General features: G+C 37.6%; 1 protein-coding gene across 1 annotated transcript in view; it reads right to left on the bottom strand.

The window, feature by feature from the left end:
• The window catches only part of LOC128026128 (zinc finger CCHC domain-containing protein 24), a 35,797-nt gene that overhangs the window by 4,483 nt on the left and 11,011 nt on the right, over window positions 1–20,303 (bottom strand). Inside the window, exon 3 of the mRNA XM_052612879.1 lies at window positions 1,601–1,765. Within this exon, the coding sequence (XP_052468839.1) occupies window positions 1,601–1,765 (165 nt within the window). The remainder of the gene's footprint in view (window positions 1–1,600; window positions 1,766–20,303) is intronic.

Below are 20,303 nucleotides of genomic sequence, written 5' to 3'. Positions count from 1 at the left end.
TTGTTACTAAAACTTGTTTTTTTCTTGAATAATTTTGCATAGATTAATATACAAGAGGGTTCTGAGCAAGTTTACATGCCTACAGGATTTCATCACTCAAGACAGCAACCAGGGAGGGAAGACTCTATAGCAAAACTTTGTCTTGGACGTGACACAAAAGACACTGAGAATGTGCACGGGCCAAATCTTTTTGGCTGTTGATCACAATAATACTTTGGCGATTATTTGTTTTCCCACCCATTGCTTTTGGAAGATCGTTTTACAATCTTGTTATTTTTTTCCTGTACGTCTCAGTTGCGCTCCGTGAATTACGGAAAACCAGGTTACGATGGACCACTGATAGGAGAAAGCGCTGTAACTCGAGGGAGTGTTTGCTTGAAAGCCAAATGCTTTTGTGAATGATAATAAGAGGAAATGTCTAATACCTCTGTGAATTAATACATTTTCAACTGTAGACTGATGCTCTTAATAAGAAGAATGAATTCCTTGCAAAATCTTGAAAAAAAAAAAAAAAAGAAGCTCGGGAGGACTTTATATAATATCTCTGTTCCATGTCTGCTCTCATACTGTAAAGATGTCAGCAGTGTTCCCTGTGCATGTCGTTAAATATGAGAATGATAAAAGCAGGGACCTTCGGACGCCTGTTTCTCGAGCACATTCTGGTTCAGGCCTTGATATTTTATGCAGCAGTGTGGCATTGGCACAACTGAGATACTTTCACTTGATCGTCCATTGGGAGCGGCTGGAGGTATAAAATACCTTAATCTAAGGTATTGAGCGACTTCCATACTGCATGACTTGGAAGAATGATTTCCATTGTGAGAGAACAATAAAAACAGAAAATGTCATATGTTTGCTTGGGTTACAGGGAAAGAAGGCCAGCTGCAAACCCTTAAAGGCTTTTTGATGTATATTGCAGTGCGCTGCACATCTCACACGCTTACTGCAGGAAACATGTTAAGTAGGTGAGACTGAAAGCTAAAGAATTTGCTTGTCAGAAGGGTATTAACCATAATACTCTGTCCTGTGGAAGAGTTGGCTTTTTCAACATCTGGTCCGTTCAGTATGATGGCTGCTAATGCATTGTGCTTTTGAGGAAGAGAATTGCAATGAATGCTTCCCTTCCTAGAGGTGCGAAAACATATCCATTTGCATAGTTACCTGCCTAGAACCATGTAGTGCCTACACCAGCAAGTTTACAGACATCATTTAAGAATAATGACATCAATGCTTTAATTCTTGCCTTATTGTCTACACTGCAAAATAATAACCTAAAAATAAACAAATCAATCCAAATACAGATTTGTTTTTAGATAACATTTATAGGTTGCCACTTTTTACAGTGTAGATGAGTTCAGTGTTCAGTGACTTCCTGAAAAATGACCTCTTCTTAAGTTGAAGAGGTATTTGGGTTAGACGGATGCCTTGAGTTTGTGTCTCAAGTTTCAAGTGTACCTGCTGGGCCCCATCCATAAGAACTTCTTGGAAGGTTACACCATATGTGCTTACGCAGTTTACTGACAGATTAGAAAATCTTGCATGTAGTATTTTAGCAATACAGTGTCACATTATATGAGCTGTTAAAAGACGGATACTGTACCTGTTTATGAGGATAAACATTGATATGGCATTTGATGCATTCCTGTCCCATGTTAGCCCAGGAGTTTCCACTCATCCACTTCCTCTTGCACTTAGGGCACTTGTATTCACCGAAGCATCTCTTCTTGCCTTGGTATGGAGTCAGTCCTTCACCTTTGGGTCTTGCCTGAGAAGACATGTCAGAGACAGCGTCTGATTAATGAGAGTTCAGCTCAGACAATCTACATTCATCCGATCAGCTGAAACTGTTTCGAATTAGCGCAGCTCCAAAACAATTTGAAGCTTCTGTGCTTCGTGGAAAATTTGTATACATTTGTGACTCACCAAATTTCATGCAAATAAGTAAAGTATTGCACACAATATTTGATGTTATTGGAAAACAAGACGATACTTTTCTTTAAAAAATAAATAAATTTAACAGCTGGTGAGCATCATGCAGTTTTGTTTTATGGAAATAAGCAGCTTTTAATTTTTTTTCTTAAATTCTAGATGATACCGATCCACTGACAATTAATCTCATGTTATGGCCAACTGATAAATGGCTGTTATTAAAAAAAAAAAATTCCTTTAGCAAACATAGTGAGCAAGAGAAATTACTAATTGCTACAATCTCCCAATAACTTTATTATTGGAGAAGTTTCAACAAAGTTAGTCAGTGCTGAAACCAATATCTAGGCCTTTACAACAGCAAAAGAAAAGACCATGTTTTTCATTTGAACATCACAAACATAAATTTGGTCTAGGTTTGTCCAAACCAAACACACTTAAATTGCTTAACTCGAGTCTGTCAAACCCTGTCACAACTGATTCTACACTGCACTGCAAAAACAGAAAAAACATCTAAACAAAATGTTGAAACTTACAGCGAGCTGCTGACTTGAAATGTGATGCTGTTATTTTTATTTACTTTTTATTTATTTTTCATCTTTCTAAACTAAAGTTGCTATGTCTGCTGGAGAGATCAGACTCCAAACCACTACACAAATTTGAGAACTCTGTATATGTGGAATTCTAATGATTTTAATTATGCAAGTGAATTCAAACCTCAACGAATAATTGCGGTGTGGTTTCAGTATGCTTTCTGGTCATAGAGTGTACATTATTACATGCTTTCTGCATCCTTTTTGACTCAACTCTACTTAAAGAGGACCAAAAAGTGCCTAGTAGTCGTGCATTATGAGCACACGAGTGCCTATGATTTTTACCAAATTGCTGTGACACTAAACAGGATTTAGGATGTGAATCCATGCATTCAACCATGTGTAATCTTGCATAGAAAAATCACTGGCTACTGAGTGTTTCTTCCACACTGTTAAGGGGATAGGGAGGCCTAAAGCTGCTTTACTGGTGAGAGGATTTGGAAATAGAGTTCCAGGTCCCATATGAGCAAAACAGAAGTGATATCATTTATTAGCATCTGCTCCCATCCACCCAGAGCCAACTGGCCAACTGACACACTGCATGCAAAAGGCTTTCCTCCCCAACCTTAAACACCATGAGTCAAGCACTGTCAACAGAACTGTCAACAACAGCTGGAAACCATGATGGTTGTGGCTGTTGCTTTGGTGATACTTTCAACTTCACAGAAGGTCTGACGCAAGGCTATTCCTATGATGGTGCCAGTCCCTACGCTATTGTAATGTTGGTGGTCTGGTGTGGGTGAGGTCCTAAATTGGAGAATGGGCAAAACAATCTGGTGTCAGAACCACTGGTTTCCTTCAAACATTTTTAAAGTGACTTGACATTGAGCCAAGTACGGTGACCCATTAATTAACATGGAGTTCGATTTAGGTGTGAAGGGTTGCCTCATGGTCTATAACTCGGGTGTACGCTAAATGACCTGTTTTTGAGAATAGTATTAATTCAAGAATGGATAGAGTTGATGCTTCATATCATGGAAGAGTGATATTGGGAAATATTATTACAATTTCACTTAATTTTTTCATTTATTGTCATTAAGCACCAAATAAGCATTAGGATCATGTGACACTGAAAACTAAAAAGTAATGTTTGCTTAAAAATCAGCTTTGCCATCACAGGAATAAATTACTTTCTAAAATATATTCAACAGAAAACAGTTCTTTTAAATTGTAATAATATTTCACAATATTCATATTTTAAAGTATGTTGAAGTAAAGAAGTGCAGCCTTGGTGAGCATAAGAGATCCCTTTCAGCAACATAAAAAAAACATTTCCAATCTTTTAACAAGTAGAGAGACAGTGTTTGTTTGTTTGTGTGTGTGTGTGTGCGTGCGCGCTCATGTGTGCGTGTGTGTGTGTGTGTGGGGGGGGGGGGGGGGTGGAATATGAGCCTGGGTCACTTTGCATGATAAACAAACACTATACAACCAAGCACGCATGGGCGGATATCCTCGGTTCGCAACTGGACAAGACTGGACAGACCCTCGCAAGTTAAGGCATCTCTACGAGAAAGAGTTGATGAGAAAAGACTCTATATATCCAGCACAGCAGAGGTCTCTGGGCAAGTGCCAGAGGACACACATGATATTCTGTTTACAGCAGTCTGGCCTATTTTGGTTGCGTTTTTAATAGATTTTAGACCAATAGAGCTACACTGTGTAAAGGAAACCTGGTAAATTTGACATTTAGACATTCTGTAGCTCATAGAAAAGATAAGCTTTCAAGAGCAGGAATGGAAAAGGAATAAAACATCCAAACGTAATGTATTGTTAAATATAATAATTAAAAAAAAAATTAAACTTTAAATAAATGAGAGAAAATAAAATATTTGTTATTCATTTGAAACATATTAGTCTTGCACTAACCACCAGATCAGAAATCCACAAACACAAGAACCCAAAATTTATTTTCCCTATTGTTTTAGCTCTGAGAATACTTCTCCCACAAAATAAACAATTGCTCAAAACAAAACACTTGTAATTTTCCAAAATGCACCAATCTCAGAGGAAATAAAGCAAAGGAGAGTACGCTCTACTTACAGTCACCACCAGGGAAATGACAAACGAATGGCGTTTACAGTAACACCACAGTCGAAGCACATCCTGATCAAAGCCTGTGTGTTGCAGATTTGTGTTTACCCAGTGCATTGCTCTAGAAGTAATGTGACCATTTCAACCCAACCTGAGCTTAATGGACAATCCAGGTTTGTGTAAATAAATCTGGATGTTTGTCCAATAAAAACACATCTTAAAGACAGGAAAGGGAATCAATAAGCGCAACACTGAGTGAATAGCTGATGTTTGATATGTCTCTTCCATCCTGCCGCAAGTCAATGTTTACTTCAGAAGCAATATGCATTCACTTTAAGAGGGTTTTTGAAGAAAGGGACCACAATATCCAGCTGTTCGAGGGAGTTCGAAAACAATTTTTTGGAGTAAAAATAGACAAAAACAGCAACTAGGCCATAAACATGTATACCCAAAATTCTGTCAGCACTCAGTAATAAGGTGAATCGTGTTCCAAAGACCCTCACATTGTTAATCCTAGCAGCCTTAAATGACAGCAGGTCACATTTTGAGGACTAAGCAGAAAATTCCTGAGCTTTCTTGCTTTGGACATTGAAGAGATTGAAGTATCCAGTGACTGTAAACACTTATGGAGAAGGGATATCAGATCGAGCATCTCCTTTCACCATCCCTCCAGCTGTGTTCCCTATGGAGATTGAAAGAGGGGGTGAATCTGACTGTCCAGCAGCAGAGCCAACCTCACCACAACAGGACAAATACCACAGCACGGCAGTCATCATTCACAGCTGGAGATGTTCCTCCAATCAAACCCTACAGGACTGAAGGGGGAAGGAAATCAGAAGCAGATGGGTTCCACACTGGTATAACATGAGAAACTCTAAAAGTCCCTTTTCAGATCAGCCCTCTGTTTTTAATTAAATTAAGACTATATTAACAAAAGCGTGCTAGAGGAAAAAAGTGAGAGATAGTTTTAAAATAGATAAGACTCAAAGGAGAGAAAATGTTATGAGGGGTCTGATTAGGGAGAGTAAAAAAAAAAAAAGAGCAGTACATTTATAAATCACTTTCGAAACAGACTTTAAATTAACTTTTTAAAGTAAGTAAGCGTACACAAATCTGGATCTCTGCTCACTGCTACAAAAATAACCAATGATTTTTATACAGTACAGTGCCTGCTTCAGTGCAATATATCAATCAATAAAAAGATAAATAAATGGATTAAGTTAATAAAAGAAATCTGACAGGTAATGGACATGTGTTGTATTTCAGTTGGCCTTTAAAAATTAAAATTTACTTTAATTTCATTTCATTTCATTTAAATCTGATGACATCTTTCAAAAAATTCTCCAAAGAATTTTATGGGGGTGCTACAGGGTCTTGCCATCTATCTGAGAAGGAACGGTAGATCTGCAGAGGTCACAACTTTAATTATAATTCACCACATTTTACTTTTTTTTCCCTGTTATTTGTCTGTCTGCAAAATGGAGGAATTCTTGGAAGGGTGAATATGCAGTTTAAGAGAATTCTTGGTGGTAACTGAAAAAAAAAACAAAAAAAAAAAACATTCTTTGGCCCAGGCCGCTGAAGTTTGGTTTTGCAAGGAAATGCATGTCAACTCTTGGGACAGAGAATCAACAGGAGATTACAAAAATCAAAACACTTTTTTTTTTTTCAAGCCTTCACCAACACAGTACATAAAAGTTGTACATAATGTTTGGCTTATCATGAAACCTTCCAGTTACTGAATTACTGAACAGAATATTTTCCTACATACACAGTACTCACACAAACAAATGTAAGGTGCCCTGCAAAAAAACATTTGAACATTTAAGCCACACTTTAACTGCATAAAAGTTTTTGCATTAGTTAACAACATATAAAATTTATATTAAAGGTCCTGTTCTTCGTGATCCCATGTTTTAAACTTTAGTTGGTGTGTAATGTTGTTGTTAGAGTATAAATAATATCTGTAAAATTCTAAAGCTCAAAGTTCAATGCACAGCGAGATATTTTATTTAACAGAATTCGACTACAAAAAAATGACCCGTTTGGACTACAGCCCTCTAGTTCCTGCAGTAATGATGTCACTAAAACAGTTTTTTGACTATCCTCCGCCCACAGGAATACACAAAAAAGGGGGCGTGGTCTTGTTGCGTTCGCATGGAGGAGGAAGAGTTGCGTTTGAAGAGTTCTTTTGTCGCCATGTCGTTGAAACGCTGTTATTTTCATCTCGGAGTCCAATCATCTTTGTTTGGGCTTCCCAGGGATGCTGTACTTGGAGACTAATGGTTACAATTTATGTTTAACTCGGTTCCCAAAAATCATAATCCACATGTAAAACTATGTGCAGCACATTTTGCTGAGGACAGCTTCCTCAATCTCAATCAGTTTAATGCCAGATTCGCACAAAGATTATTCTTGAAAGATGGACCAGTTCCCTCTTTGTCTGGAGAAGGCATTGTTTATGGACCACAACCGGTAAGTGTATTTTATTATTTAAGTTGGTGCGATTAACAGTTTCTGTAACTTATTACACAAAGGGCAATGCTGTTTAGCTTTGTTAAAGAGCCACACAGATGGGAAATCAAAAATTACCTGTATTACAGTGTATGATGTAGCTGTCCATCTGTGTAAACAATGTGCAAGGTAATTAAACCAAAAAGTACACGATTTATAAAGTTATTGGCTTCTAAAGTAAGGAGTCGACTCTGAATCGCTGAAACGAGCGTTATAGATTTCAAATCTTTTGCCCATCTCTATGTATGTCACTAGGAGCACTTTGCATAATAATCTCCGCCTACCGTCTTGGGAGAAACGGAACTCTGACCTGCACCCCCCCCCCCACCCCACCCACACACACACACACAGACGCTCTGGTTGGTGTGATAGCATCATGTCGAGGAGACAGTGTGTTTTTAATTGTAAAGGCAAGTTTGTTTTATTTTCACTGCCAAAGAATGAAAATCAGAAGAACCAATGGCTAAAATTCATTTTTACCACAATACCAGAGCAGTACAACAAATCCCTTTTGTTGTGTTCACAACATTTCACTGATGACAGCTTTTCTAATCTCGGTGAGTACAGCGGGATTTTCAAAGCGTATGGCCATAAAAGAGGGTTCATTAACAACTTTATTTAGAACAACGAGCATCTCCGAATCACTACACGAAGTATGATTATGAAGTTATGTGTCTGTTTTCTCCTGAGCGTCTTATCAGTATGTGTGCTGTCTGCAGCCTGTCTGCGCTGATTGTCATGTACAAACACATCATTAAAATGAAGTGTAACTCCGTGAATACTCAACGAAGAGACATGAGAGAGATATCTATAGAAAGCTTGACTTTCTACTTTATGTCTACTTTAAAACTAAACAAGTGCTGCCGAAAACAGATATTCTTTGATAAAGTAATCCATATGAAAACAACGCAATGTCTGTTTTTCATGTCTCCCTTGGTTATTTCTAATGTGACCACGCCCCCGCACTGAACGCTATATTCAGATTCAAACTGAAGCGCGCGGCTTGAATGCACCCACACAGAAGAAAAAGCAGCGAGACTGTTCAAGTTTTTTATTTTAATGTTTGCTTCGCAGTGAGAGGAACAAGACATAATTCACCCCAAACAGATGTTAACGCATAGTTTACCGTGGAGGTGTATGTGGAACAACCAATCAAACCTGACTATGTTAGTTGACCAGTCAGAACACAGTATGCTACCGAAAGGTGGGGTTTAAGGAAACTGAATCTTTTGAACAGCTTCGCGCGAACCGTTTGGGGATCTCTGAGAATTGAGGTAATTTTAAAATGATAATTTGACAAAATGACAATGTTTTTTAACCTTGGATGGATTTAAACCTAATGTACAGGACTTATAAACAGTGATAGGAAGCTTAGAATTTTCATCTTACTGGCTCTTTAACTAGATGTTAGGGCTGTGCAAAAAAATCGAATGCGATTTTCATGTTCATCTCATCAGTAAAGTAACTTCCTGTACTGTAACTTCCTCTACAGTCAGAAATCTGGGTGTTATATTAGACAGCAATTTGTCTTTTGAAAATCATATTTCCAATGTTACAAAAATTGCATTCTTCCATCTTAGAAACATTGCCAAGCTACGAAACATGTTATCTGTTTCTGATGCAGAAAAGCTAGTTCATGCATTCATGACCTCTAGACTGGACTATTGTAATGCACTTCTAGGTGGTTGTCCTGCTTCTTCAATAAACAAGCTACAGGTCGTCCAAAATGCAGCAGCGAGAGTCCTTACGAGGTCAAGAAAATATGATCATATTACCCCAATTTTACAGTCTCTGCACTGGCTACCTATTAAGTTCCGCATCAGTTACAAATTATCATTACTTACCTATAAGGCCCTAAATGGTTTAGCTCCAGCGTACCTAACTAGCCTTCTACCACGTTACAACCCATCACGCACCCTAAGGTCACAAAACGCTGGACTTTTGGTCGTTCCTAGGATAGCAAAGTCCACTAAAGGAGGTAGAGCCTTCTCACATTTGGCTCCCAAACTCTGGAATAGCCTTCCTGATAATGTTCGGGGTTCAGACACACTCTCTCTGTTTAAATCTAGATTAAAAACACATCTCTTTCGCCAAGCATTCGAATAATGTATCTTTTTAATTGTGAGTGTAGTTGCATCTGATCAAAGGTGCATTTTTATTCATTAGCTTGGGTTAAACTAATTTTACTTTGTTGGATCAGCAGCTATGCTAATGATGTCTGTATTTTGTTTCTATGTTTTGCCACGGGATTCACATCCCGTGGTAACTAGGATTTACACAAGCTCCAGTCTGGATCCAGAACACCTGAGAAGAGATGATGCTGACCCTCAGAGGACCTCAGATGATGCTAACCCTGAATGAACAAACAGAACTAACAATTATTCCTAAATGTGTGACTTAATCATATAATAACTTAATTAATAATATTGATAGTTCATCGTCTAGCTGACTACGTCTTGTATTATTATTATTTTTTAGTTTTTCTAAAATCCTGTCAAATGTGCACAAACTACTAGCTACTACTAAATATTGTAGAAACATAATTTTCTGTAAAGTTGCTTTGTAACGATTTGTTTTGTAAAAAGCGCTATACAAATAAACTTGAATTGAATTGAATTGAAAGTAAAGGTGTTCTGTGATTAGAAGTACATCTCCAGCACGTGCGTTCAGATCAGGATTGCCAGGTTTTCAAAACAAATCCTGCCCACTGGCTTCTCAAAACTAGTCCAAAACTAGCCCAATTGCGTTTCCAGAAGGGTAATGTGCACTAAGCTGCTGTCGAATCACAACACAGGAACCGCTGGCACAATCAGAACTCGTTAGGGACTTCAAAGAACAAGGAAGTCATCAGCCCGTTTTTATGACAGTGAAAACAGTGGTATACAGATAGGTGAATTGTGTGAATAATAATGTTTTTTTTTTACACGCGAAACATGAACACTTTATATTGCACACTGTAAACACAATCAAAGCTTAAAAAAAAAACACAAAGAACGTGACCTTTAAATATTTTGACTGAAATTAAACTTACATTTTTAAACAATACATTTCACAAAACTGCATTGAAATCTTAGATTTCAAATTAGAAAAAAAAACATTATAGATTAGAGACATTATAAATATAATATTAAGTAAATAAATAAAATTTTGATTATCACTTTGAGGTTGTCCAATGTTAGTAAACCAAAATAATAATAATAAAATAAAAATATATCTATTTTTTTAATAAATAAATGTTTTAAATAAATGTATTTATTTTTATAGATGATATTCAGACATTTACAGTGTCCAAATACTTAAAATAAATAGGTGTCATCTTATTGGTTAGTACATGTAAACAGACACGAATGTATGAACACATGTTACAGAGCTCTAAGCCATTAGCATCACAATGTGAGAACGGATCAAGTGGAGCTCTGTCTGGCCTGGGTGAGGAGATTCAGCCAAGGCCAAGACAGAGCCTGCAGATGTCCTCTCCCAGAGTCCCACACACAAGAATGATAGTGTCGAGCTCATCAGCTGCGTCTGTGTGTGATATCCGGAGTGCTCCGCTAACGGCCGGACTTGAGCAAGCATTCCAGTCAGGTGCATGCTGGGGTTATTTATTAATGCCCACTAGCGTGGCTAAATGAGGCTAGTGTTTTCCTGGGTCTCTCCGTGTCCTTTTCTTGTGGGTGCAGCTGTCCCTTTTTACGCCAGAAAGGCAAGGCCAGCATCGCAGAGACTGACAAGAGGGAACAGGTGTGCTGTTTAATGATAAATCTCTTAGCTCACAATGCCTCAGTGTTAGGAAAAACAATCCAATCACACAGAGTCACTGACAGAATTTAGGGAGAAACCAGAAAATACGAAAAGTTGAGGTTGACATGTTATTGCTTTAGTTACTGACCTGAGGTCAGCATTGACGTTTCTTTATGGATGATTGGTTTTGGAGAGTCTAAAGTAGCTCATTCCTGATCTGTGTTCATAAAGAGGAAGGGACGGAAGCTGCTAATAACAACAACTAGTTATTAACATAATGTCCCCGGTAACACTTTACATCAAGGTTCAATTTATTAAAATGCGTGAATTAGTGCTTTAGGGGTCAACTGACAGTGAACAATACTTTAAACGTATTCATTAATTTTGTTTCATATTATTTAATTAGCATTTCTAGACATTTTTAGCATTTGTAACTATAAAATAAGCTTTGTATAACATAAAAAAAGTTATTAATAATGAATAATAGTATTATAACTGTATCTTTTGTAAATGTGTTCATTATATAAGTTAAAGCTAACAGGAAAATACAATTAAATGTTGTAAACACACAATACTTCAAAACCTTTTTTTAACCTCGTATTTTTATTAAGAAACTCACCATAATCTTCCACTGACATGACAGTGGATGTTTGATAATCCATTTCACACAGATATGCATCACAATACAGAAGAAAATATTTGTTGCTACTTTAACAAATTGAGATTTTTTGTAAAGCACTGCTCACCAAAACACAACACCAGAACTACAGCAATATTGAAATTGTAGTAAAACAACTACTGTAGATGCTAACACTATTCTCTTGAGCAAATATCCCTGAGCCTTAAATATTCCTTGAAACAACTATTTTGAATTGTGAAACCAACACATGTCTAGTGGTCACTGATAATCACTTTGAAAATTCAGCGCAGATTTGGGCTCTTTCATTCTTTTCTAGATTATTACAATGCTAAGCAATGTTTTCCAAGTATTCCAGATAGCTCTGGACTGCTTCCTGGTTTTTTGGCATAGGCCCCTGGCTCCCTCTGCCAGCATCTGGAATCCATCAGTATAAACAATGGAGGCCCCGATGCTGGAGCCTCTCACCCGGCTCCCATGGGACTGCACTCCGCACAGCACAGGAACACCAGTCCCAGCAGATCCAACGTGCTCAATTACCCCACATCGAAGTTAAGAGGAAGAAAACTCAACTTTCTACTTATCTGTGTTTAGATTGGCCGGGATGCAGAAGAGATTGATTCGCTGATATGCCCAAACACACACAGATCAAACTCAGCCATTCCTGAGGGTACACTCTCTACACTGCTCTGTTTGCTCTGATAATTAGCTGCAAATCTTTTGATTAGGATTCCTATTGTTCAGTGCATTGTAAATGAGTCACACACAATGCACTGTGCACACCAACACTACAATTCCTCTGCCAAACATGCGGTGATGGGAATCGCAGCACACGCTGTCCCTTGACCTCCATTTTCTAGAACTGAAACATATGTTATAGATTACACTAAACAACAGACCGAATTTGGCTCAAGTGAACAGCAATCTAACACTTGCTCAGAGATATATGGGTTTACAGAATCCCTTTGGGCAGGGGTGTCAAACATATGGTCCGCAGTCCGAAAACATACAGCCCATGGAGAAGTCTAATCTAATTTCAAAAATTTCATTATGATAAAAACATTCCCAAACATTTATTATATCTGTATGATAGATTCATTATTTTCTACTTTTTTACAGCAAGATGGATGAACTCGTTTATTTGTGGTACAGTACCAGAAACCTTTTTTCCAACAAATTGCGGCACACAGTCTACGTCTCGTACTTTTCACTTGAAACTGGATCTGTACGTTTTCTTAATCATCACTGAATAATTATTAGACATCCTATATACATACTATATTAGTGGTTTTCTCTTTTGGTCAGTATTGTTTAATTAATATTCCTTAATTCCTTTATGTACAGTATACATTATCTGAAGGCCTCCATTCCACATTACGTTTTAAACCAATAATTAATCCTAGAAGTGTGAGTATGAATTGTGTGAGCACCCTCTATGGGTTCACCAAAGTCCAATTGGGCCTGAGACCTAAAATGAGCTGGACACCTCTGCATTAGTGATGTAAAGTATGGTCCGCTCACTTGCTTGGACATGTTGAGATTGCTAGCAGTGGGAGTTGGCATTTCATAGATTCCAGACTAATATAGCGAGACCAAACCCATATATACTGACAAGTGTGAAAGAAACAGAGGATGCAGAGGTAGGCAGCCCTCAAACTTGGCCTCTAAATGCTAAGCTAAGTGTGAGAGAGTGTCTTTATGCTAAATCGAGCTGCAGAACATGAACCTATTTATTCATACAGATGTATTTATAAACTCCAGTAAGTTAAGTACCACTGGCATTAGGTCAGTGAAAAATACACAGATCTTGCCGGACACAAATTTTTTGTATGATTATGTAAAAAAGTATATATAGCTGTATAGCAGTTTTAGTTACACAAAGAGAGGCATTGCTTGGGCCCTTGATTTGTTCACTAGCAGCTGCTCCTTCCCAGCAATGACTGCTGAGACAAGCATTCTTATCTTCTACAGTGCTAAATATAAAAGCCATGCATAATCACTGTATTAAAACATTTTGCACTGGTAAATAAAAAAGTAAGAAAGAAATTACATTTGATTGCTTTCTAAATGTCTTCTAAATATGAAATTGTTTAGCCTATCTTGGGTGAACTTTACTTTTTAACAATTTATTTGTTTTTTAACAAAGCATTTAATAAACCGTGAGAGGACATGCATTACAGCGATTTTATCTCAACAAAGGGGTGTTTTCCACTTAGTGTCTTGCTTAAAATTCCTTTAACTGCGATACAAATCACTGTAATCTCATACTGCTTATTATTAATTTTATAAAAGGGCGAAAACAGATATAAGGCGGGACACCAGTATTCAATTAAATTAAATACTACAACACTCAAATAATATAGTTCATGACCTTAACTGTCAGCTATTTATGGTTTCCAAGCACCATAGCAACTCTGCGTATTAATATAGATACCATGGCTTTGAATGCACCTCGTCGAGTCAGAATTTATAATCTGAATTATCCGTCTTATAATTCACATGTATATATATATATGACTTAAATAATTATTACAAAAAAGCTGCTTTGCTACAATGATTCATTAAGTAGGTGTTTTAGCAGTCATCCAAAGGTCAGTGTGGATCAGTCAGCCTCTGCACTATCCAGGGTTTCTGAAAAGACTTCAAGGGGCAACATGCTCAGAAAAGGTTGTACTTGTGCAACATTTCCAAATAGCTTTCCAGTCATGAACAGAGGGTAATGATAATATAAACTTCTCCAAAAACTCAAAACAAAGAATATTAAAGCAAAAATAGCAAAGCGCTCAATACTGCAGCATTCACTGGAGGCTGAATAAAATTACACTCAATACATCATTTCTTGGGAAAAGCTCTCTTCTTATATATAGGTAATAAAATTGCATTCAGTCACAAAAATAAATGAACTAGTTATTAACATACCACAGTGTTTGCTATGTTTATCTCTCCCCTTTGAAAAACACAGGGGATTTCCAAGAGACCTGGCCTGCCTAAATCGCACATATGTAGATGACACAAAATGATATGTAACATATAGCAACATTAATAATGACAATAACGGGTCAACAAGCATGATACAGGAAATATGTGCACTGCCCTTCAGCATTACTCACACAGACACTTTATTCAAGGTAATGATGTAGTATTGACTACACAGGTCAAGCTCAAGTAAGTCTATACTACCTGCTGAAAGCTATCCCTTTACATTCCCATTCATTTCAATGGCAGATTATTGGCTGGTGCAGGGAAGTCTGATTGCTGATGAGTAGCTAATCAGAACCAAGAAAAAAGGTAAATGAAATAATTACAACTCATACAGTATATGTTGCTTGCGAATAAAAATATTTAATCTGAATACACTGCTACTTCTGAATTATAATCAATGAAGCAGTAGAAAGGAGCAAGTTATGCCATGCTGATCAAGCTGAAGTGAATGTTTAACAACTATAAAGGAGGAAAGAAACTATATTGCAAGCTCACATAGTCTACTGGCAAAGCAGAAGGCATGGACATATCCAAAAACTGATGTTAGGCAATCATCTCAGCACTCAATTGAAACTGGTGACAGGCAAATAGTTGGCAAACCTCTGATATTTTTCAAGAGGGCTTATCAAACACAAGCGTTAGCCATCATGTGGGTAAACACTCATGGGCCTGTACTGTAGGTCAAAACCTCAATCCAGAACCCAAGGGAGCCTAATCTTGAAATAACACTGAATTTCCCATTTAAATTTAGTCAGAACAAATGTGGGTTTCAATGACGGCCTTTTTTCTGTACACTGTCAGGCAAGACGGCTTGCTGTGCCTGTTAGACAGACAAGTTTGGCATTCCTCTCATTAGAAGTTCACCACACACAGTCACAGCAGTGTCAGTGAGGCCACTAACCTCTGCTGCTTTCAAACTAGGTTGGCGTGTTAATTCAGACATGATTTAAGGTGCAGGGCCCTTTGTTGTAATGCTCTCCTCTTTATAAAATAGCTATGGACAAATGAGATTGAATTTACAGTAGGACTACCGTTCAAAAGTCAGTAAGATTTTCAAAATGTTTTTTGAAAGAAACCTCTTATGCTTACACCTAGACTACATTTATTTGATCAAATCTACAGTAAAAACAGCAGTATTTTGAAAAAATACTACAATTTAAATGAACATTTTCTATTTTAATATTTTAAAATGACATTTACTACAGTGATGGTAAAGCCTGGTTTTCATCAGCCATTGCTATCTGATTCAGTGTTGCATCATCCTTCAGAACGCATTCTAATATGCTGATCTGGTGCTGATTTTTGAGCTGATTAATATATTTTTGTAAACTGTGATACATTTATTTATTTCAGGATTTTTTTTCCTTTTTTTAATCCCAAAAGGCATTGCATTTATTGAAAATAGTTTTGTGTAATAATGTTTAAGCCTCTGCTATCACTTTTGATCAGTTTAATGCATTCTTGTTGAATAAAAGTATACTTATATACTTGGAAAAAAAAGTGGATTTCAGATAAAATAATCTAATAATAAACTGTTTTCACGTTTTTACAAGGAAAAATTTCCTTGTTTCCTTGTCCATATTTACAAGGAAGCATCAATATATATATTATATATTTTCTGCATCTAATCTGCTGTGGAAAATGTGTGCATTGTCTTTCCCTAATAAAAACAATGCAATAATTTACTGGATTAGTTGTTTTTATTTATCCAGTAAATGAGCACAGAAATAGTCTAGGCCAAAACCATATTTCTGCAATTTCCTGGAACCTGGATAAAAAGTAAATAATCCAATTCATCTAGAAGACATGTTGGCTGCACCTAGAACTGCATAATTTCTCACATATTGCTGCTTCAAACCGACGTGCTATCGGTAATTGAGAAGAGATCAAGAGAGATGTAAACAGACTGTTCTGAGAGGGTCTGCACACTAAGAGCTGTTTAGTCTCTTCTCAAGGACCGCGAGCTTCATTCCAGCTCATTTCTTTCTAGTTTTACAGGAAAAGACATCACAGAGACACGTGTTGTTGGTGTGCTGCCACTGCTGATCTAGTGTTATAAATGACGCACTTCCTTATCACGGAGGCTTGTCAGTCAAGAGCGTAATCAAATTATGAGTCACATTTTATGAACCAGAGGTTATGGGAACAACTCTTGCTGTCAAGGGTTCTTTTGATGTTGTAGAGTAGAAAAAAAGACATCTGAGCAAAACTTTGCAGTACTTTTCTTGCCAAGATATTGTGATGAAATACCGTCCAAACAGTCAGTTTGCGTTGGTCCATCAGTTGAAATAGTGTTGGTCGCCCTGGCAAACAACTAATTAAATATCTGATATCAATTTCCCAATAAGGATAATAATGATACTATACGGTCTAATTCAGTTCTGAGAACAGCGTCCTGGAAGAATACATTTCAAGAACATCATTCTTAAGCTGAAACCGAATGGCTGTAATACAAGTACAGTAAGCCCTCCATCTCCTAAAACAAACAACAACATGTTTACTTTTCGTAGCAAACTAATATGAACAATATCTGAAATCGCTTTGCCGGGATTACCCTTTAATATTATGCAAAACATTATTTTAACTATGTTATTAATAAAACAGAACCTGGGTTAACAGGTTCAAATTGGTGTTGTACTTGAAAAGAGTACGGGTGGGAGTTTTATTTATGAATGAGCACATTGTGTTCTTCGGTTACTCAGGAGGAGGTTTTCTCTTGGCCTGATGTGTAGATAAATGTTTTTTTATGTATTTGGTTTCGCTGGAAAAATGAAAGGGGTTCGCATCAACACTACCTGGCATTGGCAAAATATCTCACGCAGATAATACTGACGTTTCTCTTAATCGGTTCTGATCGGGTTCGAAATGTCTCTCTCGCCACACACGTACATTCATCATTTTAATGCCACGTGCGACCCTTGAAAACGGATGACACATGAGATGGGAATTCTGGACTGTATACCGGATGGTGGTGACATGGCAACAGTTTTACACAAACTAAGTCTGTTGCTACGGACTATGACACGAGACCAATTCCCGGTAGGGGTTGTGTCCCATGTTAAAATGTCCCTATATTTCTCAAAACGTTCATATGTAAAAGATCCTTGTATCTGCAATGGTCAAACCCAATTCCCAAGCATCTCTGTGCCAGTCTGGCTAACCCTAACCCTAACGACCTGTGCAGCTGCAAAATGGGATTAAGTTACCGTAGCAATGAATGACATGAGCAGGTTGATTGGCTTGTGTGTAAAAAGAGGTAATGTATCTAAATGTCTCCATCTTATTTCAGAACACATGGTTGCAAACAGGACATATTGCACCAGTTTTTTTCATGCGAGAGACACGTTTTTTTCTCTGCTGAAATGCACATTTGTTTTTGAGCACTTAGGATATGGCTGCGCACATGTGAGCTGTTTAACTGTGTGGTTTGTCGCTGTATTATCATGCTGTCTGTTTATCTGACTACACTGCGATAATGACGAGGGATTTATTGTGTAGTAAATATCCATGTAAACGCATGTCGTTCTTTGGATGAGCTGCTCTCGGTCGTGTCCAGAGAAGAGGGCTGTCTGTTATGTCTCTAGCCATGGAGATAAGCTCAATCTGTTTACATTTCAGCCTGTTTCACTGTCTTGTCTCAGATAGCCTCGCCGGTTTCTCTCTCCCAAACACACACACACAAGCACTAAAACTATATATACAGTATTGTTCAAAATAATAGCAGTACAATGTGACTAACCAGAATAATCAAGGTTTTTAGTATATTTTTTATTGCTACGTGGCAAACAAGTTACCAGTAGGTTCAGTAGATTGTCAGAAAACAAACAAGACCCAGCATTCATGATATGCACGCTCTTAAGGCTGTGCAATTGGGCAATTAGTTGAAAGGGGTGTGTTCAAAAAAATAGCAGTGTCTACCTTTGACTGTACAAACTCAAAACTATTTTGTACAAACATTTTTTTTTTCTGGGATTTAGCAATCCTGTGAATCACTAAACTAATATTTAGTTGTATGACCACAGTTTTTTAAAACTGCTTGACATCTGTGTGGCATGGAGTCAACCAACTTGTGGCACCTCTCAGCTGTTATTCCACTCCATGATTCTTTAACAACATTCCACAATTCATTCACATTTCTTGGTTTTGCTTCAGAAACAGCATTTTTGATATCACCCCACAAGTTCTCAATTGGATTAAGGTCTGGAGATTGGGCTGGCCACTCCATAACATTAATTTTGTTGGTTTGGAACCAAGACTTTACCCGTTTACTAGTGTGTTTTGGGTCATTGTCTTGTTGAAACAACCATTTCAAGGGAATGTCCTCTTCAGCATAGGGCAACATGACCTCTTCAAGTATTTTAACATATGCAAACTGATCCATGATCCCTGGTATGCGATAAATAGGCCCAACACCATAGTAGGAGAAACATGCCCATATCATGATGCTTGCACCTCCATGCTTCACTGTGTACTGTGGCTTGAATTCAGAGTTTGGGGGTCGTCTCACAAACTGCCTGTGGCCCTTGGACCCAAAAAGAACAATTTTACTCTCATCAGTCCACAAAATGTTCCTCCATTTCTCTTTAGGCCAGTTGATGTGTTCTTTGGCAAATTGTAACCTCTTCTGCACATGCCTTTTTTTTAACAGAGGGACTTTGCGGGGGATTCTTGAAAATAGATTAGCTTCACACAGAAGTCTTCTAACTGTCACAGTACTTACAGGTAACTCCAGACTGTCTTTGATCATCCTGGAGGTGATCATTGGCTGAGCCTTTGCCATTCTGGTTATTCTTCTATCCATTTTGATGGTTGTCTTCCGTTTTCTTCCACGTCTCTATGGTTTTGCTCTCCATTTTAAGGCATTGGAGATCATTTTAGCTGAACAGCCTATCATTTTTTGCACCTCTTTATAGGTTTTCCCCTCTCTAATCAACTTTTTAATCAAAGTACGCTGTTCTTCTGAACAATGTCTTGAACGACCCATTTTCCTCAGCTTTCAAATGCATGTTCAACAAGTGTTGGCTTCATCCTTAAATAGGGGCCATCTGATTCACACCTGTTTCTTCACAAAATTGATGACCTCAGTGATTGAATGCCACACTGCTATTTTTTTGAACACACCCCTTTCAACTAATTCAACTAATTGCCCAATTGCACAGCCTTAAGAGCGTGCATATCATGAATGCTGGGTCTCATTTGTTTTCTGAGAATCTACTGAACCTACTGGTAACTTGTTTGCCACGTAGCAATAAAAAAATATACTAAAAACCTTGATTATTCTGGTTTGTCACATTGTACTGCTATTATTTTGAACAATACTGTACTATCTCTGAAGGCATGTATATAAAGTGGGCACTAAAAAGTACAGAATTTGGACACCTAGAAATGTATTACTTGCACTGCATTAAACAAATAGCATCTGCAAACAAATGATTCTATAGAACAACATTGTAGCTATTTTTGTAATGCATTTTAACTGGTGTCACAGTGATGTATGGATGTATGAAATCAACCTTACCCAGGTGTTTTCGCAGAGTAACCACAGATATATTTCATCACATTAACTATGGGCATTTTCCACCATAAAAAAATGTTTGTCTTTAAAATAAATGCCATTTGATTTGATATTTTATCAATGCAAATAAAACATTTTTCATTTTATTTGGGGCAGTTCTAGGACCTGGAATGAGACAGATTCAGTGTATCAGAGAAGGACTGGAGCAGAATGGAAGGAAGACCACAGGTCAGACTGTAAAAACATTCCCATACTAGCACCCCCCCACTCCCCACCCCACACTCAGTGATTCTCTCCCTCACACCCCAACTACTTCCCCGAGTCCTTCCAGCCTCCACAGTGACTTAACACAGGCCTTCCTGAT

The sequence above is a fragment of the Carassius gibelio genome, chromosome A13 (assembly GCF_023724105.1).
Source record: "Carassius gibelio isolate Cgi1373 ecotype wild population from Czech Republic chromosome A13, carGib1.2-hapl.c, whole genome shotgun sequence".
Classification (NCBI taxonomy): Eukaryota; Metazoa; Chordata; class Actinopteri; order Cypriniformes; family Cyprinidae; genus Carassius; species Carassius gibelio.
This window is presented reverse-complemented; position numbering and strand designations above follow the sequence as displayed.